Genomic DNA, 8,613 nt, shown 5'->3' on the forward strand with positions numbered 1-8,613 from the left:
ACTACTAAGGGGAGCTTGTGGAACTTCATCAACAAAAGGTATGTGGAGACTGAAACTCATCTATCACTCAGAAGTCTATTTCTACTCTATCTCCTATTTGAGACAAAAGTCGTATTGCTATATAGACTTCATTATACATATTTGATATTTCGAGCTGAGTTTAACTCGCTTACATGTTTCTCAAAATATGTGTTGGTAAGCTTTCGCTTTAACCAAGTTCGTCTTAATTCTTGACGAAAGTCAAAAGATGATCATATGAAAATCGCCTGGTAACATCTTACATGATGTATGTGAGACAGTCACTTGATATAGATTCAGAATGATTAGTATTAATCATTCAATCACTTGAAAATTGCTTTGAAGCTAATAGTTTGTGTGAGACAACTATTTTCGTTTTCCAAGAATATTTCAATGATTGAAATGAGAGTTTAGAGCACTTAACCATGATTGGATTATAAGCACAGTATGCGTACTTGCATATGTGTTGATCCAAGACCGGAACTTAGTATGCATACCCGTATGCATACTGGTTAGTCAGGTAAAGTCTAGGAGCTAGAGTATGTGTACCTATACGCATAGTGGCGAAGTCAGTTGACGTTTGGGTATTAGAGTATGCGTACCTGTACCGGTACATGTACTGGTTTCAACTGAAGTTTGGAAGTGTACTATAGTATGCGTACCCGTTTGCATATTTGAGTGGGTTTTGTTCTAGAATCGGTTATGTCATGAACTAATACATTTATATAATAAGGAATGCAATCTTTTGCAAACCGTAGCTATAATGTTCATGAATTTATTCGAGCGAATCAAACTGATCTTGCTTCAATTATGTCTTGTATACTTCTATGAGAATATAAACGATTGAACAACTCTATAACTAGTTTCATTTGAGTCATTTGAACTAGTTGTGGTTAAGATGAATAAGGTTGATATGAAAGTGCTCATATGGCTAACTTCGGTTAACTATTGTTGAGCCAACTTGGTGTACACATTTAGGTACGGTTACCCATATCTAAACAAAGTCACATTTTATTTGTGTGAAACAAGTTAAGTTTGATCTAACGGTTGAAAGATATTAGCTTGATTCTAATCAGGTTTTCATCTAACGATGAATATTGAATGCTTTGTTACCAAGGTAACATTGATTGCAAACCCTGATTTGAAAACTATATAAGGGAGAAATTCTAGCAACTGAGAAACCTAATCCCCACACCTCATGTGCGATACTAGTTGCGACTAGAGTCGATTCTCCTTTAACCTAGGTTTTTTTTCTAAAACCCTCATAGGTTAATGACTTGAAATCTTCATTGGGATTGTGAAGCCAGACCTAACTATTTTCTCTGTAGTTGTGTGTTCTGATCTTACTTTATATTATCGTGATTGAGTATTATCTTCTCTAAGATTTTCTCGAGATTTATCTCCGATAGGTAAGATAAAAAGAAGTCACAAACATATTCGTCTCATCGTTTGTGATTCCACAATATCTTGTTTCGCTTCCATATGATTAAGATTATTGTGAGGTGATTGATATTACTTGGCTGTTCTTTGGGAATATAAGTCTGGTATATCAATTGGTTCTTGTGCACCTTGATTTATCAAAAGACAGAACAAAAAATCGTAGGTATTTCTATTGGAGACAGATTTATCTATTTCAATAGACTTTTCTGTGTGAGACAGATTTATTTATCAAGTCTTTGAATTTGGGTCGTAGCAACTTTTAGTTGTGGGTGAGATCAGCTAAGGAAATTAAGTGCGTAGAGCCCTGCTGGGATTCAAAGACGTAAGGAGCGCAACTGTACCTTGATCAGTGTGAGATTGGTTAGGGCTCAAATACATTCCAGTCCGAAGTTAACTTGTAGTAGGCTAGTGTCTGTAGAGGATTAATATAGTGTGGTGTTCAAAGCTGTAATAGGTCCCGGGGTTTTTCTGCATTTACGGTTTCTTCGCTAACAAAATTTTGTATTTCTTTTCCGCATTATATTTTCTATGTAATTGAAATATCACAGGTTGTGCGTAAGTTCAATCAGTTCTTGAATCCGGCCTTTGGGTTGTTGATTGAATTGATTGACACTTGGATATTGGTTTTTGATACTGTCCAAGTTATTTTTCTTATTCAATCGGGTTCGCAAATTCCTATTTGTTTGATTGCGGATTGAATTGAGAAATAGAGATATAACTCTTTGATATACTTTTATAAAAATTGATTCTGACTGTCTAGTTGATTCTCTTGAAAGTATATTAGAGTTAGTCCATACAGATTTCCGAAACGAAATATTGGGTGTGGTTGTTAGGCCCCCGCTTTTTCAATATCAATAAATATTATAATTTTGGTTGTTGGCATGGCATTGTGTCATTTTTATTATGTTAGTTACTTATATTTGAGTAATCTAAGTTTTGAAACTAAGTTATATTATTCATGTTCAACATTGATCCATTTTCATTTATAATTTTTTAGATCCGCAAATCCACCTGCATCCAATTCGGTCATCCGTTTACTCACGGATGTCACATCCGACATGTAATGACTTGGACGTGGGCAAGAATCTCAAATCCGCCATTTAAATGGATTGGACACGGGTGATACCAAATCCACATCCTCTCATTCATTGCTCACCCCTAGTATGATACCAACTTGACATATTCAAATGAACTTTATTCGAATGAACAATAGATTTTGCTTCGTGGCCTAAACTTTTATTTGTCTTGAACATGTAGTTATCCTCAAACCTTTGGTACAGACCATCATAGAAAATCTTGTGAGAAATCATATCTAATAATTATCAACCGTAAAAATTGAAGTCTCAACAATTTATTTATTTATTTTTGAAGGAAAGAGAGTCTACAAAGAGACCCTAAATTTTATTTATTTGGCTACCTCATTCAAATAGAGGTTTGAAGGATTACATAAAAGAGGTGGTAGGTTGGCACACCCTCATGTTTGATCATGATACATTGCATATTGACACACCAAGCGTGCAATGTGATTTACCTATATTTCCTGAGATTACAGAAAACCAAATAACATGGAAGAGACTAACAAACGTCTTGATCCTACAAGTAAGAATTTGATGCTCCAAAGGACATCTTGATAATTCCCCGAACCGGTTTGTTGACCATTGATTGCATCCCACTCAATTATCACATCAACAAGAATAAGATTTTTCTTCAATTTATTTTCTAAATCACATATTTTTGTCTCATCCATTAGAGAAGAAGTTGTATCAAAATCAGTTTGGTATTCGGATTTTGTAACGGAAGTTCCTGAATAATCTTCCACACGAACAACAAAATAAAATTTCGTCCAACATAAGCTATTTTCTTTGTTCTTCCTTCCACTAGTCTGGATCGATGAGATTCTTGAGACAATATTTGAAGAAACACTCGGCTATAACAAATCTATATATTGATTATATAATAGAATCCAAAAGAATGCCCCAAGGACAATAAAAAACCGTTGTATAAGCGTTATGAAATAACATATATATATATATATATATAGATATATATGGAGTCTAGTGGCCATTGATAAAACTTATTAAAATCAAATAAAAAAAGCAGAAATCTAGAACCTAAATATTGCAATAACGCAATATGTTTATTGAAAAAGAAAACAACAAACTACTATTTCCTAGATTTACTCGGTGAATCATAAATCTCAGGGATGGAAGAAAAATATATTGGCAAAAAATAGGATAATTATTTTGGAAATACGATTATGCCGAGCGCGAGAGACAAAATATTTATCTCATTAAATTATCCCAACAATTTATTACTTTCACCACCACTTTTAAAAAAAAATCTTGGGATACTTGACTAAATTCGGCTGACATTCTTGTTTTTTTTTTTTCCTTATGTAATCCTTTCTCGTGATGGTATTTTGCCCTTTTGTGACCCTGTCTAATATTTCCTGCTAAACATGTAGATCATGGGGAAGTAAGCCATTATAATTGAAGGCGATTGGTGCCAGATATAAAGAGTAGGACTCATACAATCACATCCGATGGTCAAGATCTCCCACCATTTAATGCTCTAGCTTTTTCTTTCTTCTTGTTGGACCGTTGTTCTTCAAAAGCTGTTCATGTAATGTTTACAGTAGAGAGTAATACGTAATAGTAGTAGTACGAACAACGTCGTTGATGAAGTAATAAATCCTCAATTAATACTCCCATATTCATTAGCTTCCCAACTATATTTTTCATCAACACTAACTATTTCATCTTCACTCTCCATCAAAATTTTAGCCCTATTTATTCTATAAAACTCTACACCGCAAATAACTCAGTCACAATCTCACTCCTCGTCTCATTCTCTGTGTTTCAAGAATGGATACTTGGATATCTTCTTTATCATCTTCAAACCACAACCTCTTCTTCTTTACAACAATATCATTTCTTGTATCAGCTATGTTCTTCTTGAAATATTTAAGGTCTAAGGTGAACTTGCCACCAGGACCTCCGGGATGGCCGATTGTAGGTAACTTGTTTCAGTTCTCTCGTTCGGGAAAACAGTTTTTCGAATACATAAAAGATTTGCAACAGATTTATGGACCCATATTCACTATACAAATGGGTACTCGAACCATCGTTATTATCACTACTCCTGGATTAGCACATGAAGCGCTAATCGAGAAGGGTACCATTTTAGCAAGCCGGCCAAAAGAGAATTCGACCAAAACCATTTTCAGTTCTAACAAGTTTACTGTTAACTCAGCTGATTATGGTCCAGTTTGGCGTTCTTTAAGACGTAACATGGTTTCTGAAATGTTGAGTTCAGCTCGGTTGAGAGGTTTTTACGGTGTCCGAGTTACTGCAATGGATCGACTCATTAACCGATTCAAGACTGAAGCTGAATCTACTCAAGGCGTTGTTTCGGTAATAAAGAATGTTCGTTTTGCTGTGTTTTGTATTCTCATCTCGTTGTGTTTTGGTGTAGAAATGGACGAGGAAACCATTGTAAACATTGATGAGACAATGCAATCCGTTTTGTACACGGTGATGCCGAGGTTAGACGACTACTTGCCACTTTTAAGTCCATTTTATCTTAAGCAACGTAAGAAAGCTAAACAAGTCCGAGAAAATCAAATCAAAACCCTTGTTCCATTCATTGAGAGACGTAGATCATCTATAGCGAACCCTGAGTTGGATACAACTGAAGCTAAATTTTCTTATCTCGATACACTTTTTGAGCTCAAAGTTGAAGGACGTAAATCTTCAATGAGTAACGCAGAACTCGTTACACTATGTTCCGAGTTTCTCAATGGTGGAACCGACACTACATCGACTGCAGTTGAGTGGGGTATTGCTAGATTAATTCAAAACCCTGAGATTCAGCGAAAATTATATGAAGATATCAAATCAACAGTCGGTGATCGAGTGGTGGACGAAAAGGACATACCAAACTTGGTGTATCTTAATGCATTTACAAAAGAGTTACTACGCAAACACCCTCCGACGTATTTTACGTTAACACATTCAGTCGCAGAACCAGTGAAATTAGCGGGTTATGATATACCCACTTATGTAGGTCTTGAGTTTTTCCTGACCGCAATAGCTGAAGATCCGAAACATTGGTCTGACCCGGTGCAGTTTAACCCGGATAGATTCCTGTCTGGTAAAGAAGATGCGGATTTAACAGGTATAAGAGGAGTTAAGATGATGCCATTTGGTATTGGAAGAAGGATATGTCCGGGTATGAATATGGGTACGCTCCATGTGAATTTGATAATAGCCCGAATGGTTCAAGCATTTGAATGGTGTGCACCAGATGATACAACAGAGATAGATTTTTCTGAGAAGTTGGTATTTACAGTGCTCATGAGGAATCCTCTTCAAGCCAAGATAAAGCCGAGGGTTTAACCCTCTTTAATCAAAAATTATTAAGTAGATTTTATATTAAGTTATCTCTGCCGAGTTAAGTAGGTAAATTACATGGGTGTCAGTTTAATATTTACTTGGAGGAAAATATGCCTAGTATTATAAAATATTTTAAGGTGCTGTTTACAAATATTTTCTGATGGGCTGTATGCCTTGAACTATTGATGTGTAGTAATTACTTATTAACTATATCACTTATTTAGAATTATTAACTAAATTACTAGTGTTCCAACTAAGTCTCTCCCAATTATTTTCCTTTTCAGAATTACTTATTGAGGAGGGATACTCTCACACTTTTATTATCACACTATTTCACACGTTGGGCATCATTTTTGCGAATAAAAACCAAACCGTAACGGATTTGAAGCTAATATTTTGGGGATATGTTTCTCTTGCCAAGTTCTACATGCCTACCAAAAATGAGCGTATTCCGAGACATATAACACCACCATCTACTACTTTGAAAATGAGCCGTTGAAAATCAACGGATTTCTGGCCGTTGAAATTAAGACCGGTAGATTGTGAGGTTTTATATTTCGGAATGTTCTCATTTTTGGTAGGTATGTAGAACTTGGTAAGAGGAACATATTCCCAAAATATTAGCTTCAAATCCGTTACGGTTTGATTTTTATTCGTGAAAATGACACCCAACGTGTGAGATAGTGTGATAATAAAAGTGTGAAGGGATCCTTCCTCTTCTTCTAAATAACTATATCACTTATTTAGAATTATTAATCAATTACTAGTGTCCCAACTAAGTCTCTCACAGGGCCACAGTGTGATTTTTGTGTTATTTTCCTTTTTAGAATTCTTTGCAGGTACATTGTGTGATACACTGATGTTTCTTCTATTTCGGTGATATAATATTAAACTTTTTCGGCAAATTTTGGAGAGAGAATAAACTTACCTTTCAATGAAAACATGTATTTTGATAAGCCTAGTAAGGGGTGATAACCATGCCTCAGAGCCTCTATGTTTTTGCATGTTCACTTTGATCCGTTATTATTATTATTGAGTGGTGAATTTCCAGATTCTCACAATCACTTTTTCTTAAAGTCCAATGGTGCACGGATATCACAAGGTACCTGTACTCTGAATACGCAAGCTCTTTCCATATCAAAGTAGAATGGAAAGCCTTTGTTATCTGCTTTATTAATTTAATCTGATTTATCTGATGAAAAACCTGATATATATAATGTGTTATGAAAAAAAAGGGTTTTATTGTCAATTTAATCATCATCAGGTTATGTCAAATCTTTAGAAACTATAAAAACTAAGGAATATTTTTTACAAATAATCTTTTTTGAAACTACAACAAATTAATATTGTTTTGTATCTTTTTTTTTTTTTTTTTAGGGAAAAGGGGTAAAAATTTTATTAGAAAAAAAAAGATCAGATAATACATGAGTATCTTATAGACCAACCTGTAAGACTGCTCAGAAGTCTATCCCATTAACTATTTTTATCTATAACTGATTCTCAGTTGTTTATCAAATCACCAAGGCTGATATGTCTGAAATAATTATCAATTAAACCCCATTGAAATACTAGTCTTTTTAATTTCTATGATAATCATATCGCTACTTCCTTTCTTTTTAGCCATAACTCTCCGGTTATATTGTTTCCAGAGGACCCAGACCACAACAAAAGGTAGTATAAGCCAGATCCTCTTAGCAATCTTCTTATTCTGGTTTGCCACCCAATCTTCAACCTGCATATTTACATTATCCTTGTGTATCCAAGTAAGATCCATTCTGGAAATGAAATAAAACCAAACCCTTTTGGAAAAGTCACACTTGATAAGCAGGTGGTATACTGTTCTCGTCTCTCCATTGCAAAAACAACACAATGAATCATTGATTTGACAACCTCTTTTAAGCGGATTATCGATCGTAGGAATATCATTTTGTGTGCAAACCAGATGAACATTTGAGATTTTGGGAGGACATGCTTCCTCTCAACATGTTTTAGAGTAGAGTTGGTGTTGTGTGCATATTTTACGTTTTCCATTAATATCCTTTTCTGGAGGGGTAGTCTTTTCTTGTCGTAAAATTGATTGAGTCTTCCCTATATGAAAGAACTGGAGGATTGCCAATAACGGTGAGAATATTTTTTTTAATTCTGCTAGCACTTTTGCATTAAGATTGGCCTTGAGCGTAATTCACCATCTCCCTTCATGCACCAAATCTGCTATTTTGTCTTTCTTTTTTGTTGCAGCTTCGTAGACCTGTTTGTGCGTCTCACATAAAAAAAATTTTCCCTTCTATGCATCCAACCAAAATTTGACATCTTTGCGATTGCCAATCTGAAAAGATGAGTTGCATTGCACCTGTCCGTCTTCATTATGTATACCCCTCCAGAAGCCTTTTCCATAGGTATCCTTTAAAGCTTGAGACCATAAATCTTTTTTATCAGTCTTTGTTTTATGCTGCGCAATTTGTCTCGATAAGCTATGTTTCTTGTGTATATCTCCAACTCTATTTTTCCAACAAAGCTTTGTTGGCTGCTCTCAAATTCGTAATCCCCAATCCTCCCATTTCTTTTGTTTTACAACAGTTATCCTAAGCAACCCAACGAATTTTCTTTTTTTCTCTTGTTATCCCCCATATAAGTTCTCTCATAATTCTGTTCATTCTTTTCTCTATGCTCACAGGCATTTGAAGTAAACACACAAAGTATACTGGCAGGCTTGCAAGAGCACTGTTTATGAGAATTATTATTCTAGCTCTGGAAATAAATT

General features: G+C 35.0%; 1 protein-coding gene across 1 annotated transcript; it reads left to right on the top strand.

The window, feature by feature from the left end:
• The first annotated feature begins 4,122 nt into the window (after positions 1 to 4,122).
• On the top strand, positions 4,123 to 6,090 carry LOC113311690 (cytochrome P450 77A4-like). The gene has a single exon (XM_026560494.1). The coding sequence runs from the start codon at positions 4,323 to 4,325 to the stop codon at positions 5,853 to 5,855; it is 1,533 nt and encodes a 510-aa protein (XP_026416279.1). The 5' UTR covers positions 4,123 to 4,322; the 3' UTR covers positions 5,856 to 6,090.
• Positions 6,091 to 8,613: the final 2,523 nt, after the last annotated feature.

Source organism: Papaver somniferum, chromosome 9 (genome assembly GCF_003573695.1).
Source record: "Papaver somniferum cultivar HN1 chromosome 9, ASM357369v1, whole genome shotgun sequence".
NCBI classification, from domain to species: domain Eukaryota; kingdom Viridiplantae; phylum Streptophyta; class Magnoliopsida; order Ranunculales; family Papaveraceae; genus Papaver; species Papaver somniferum.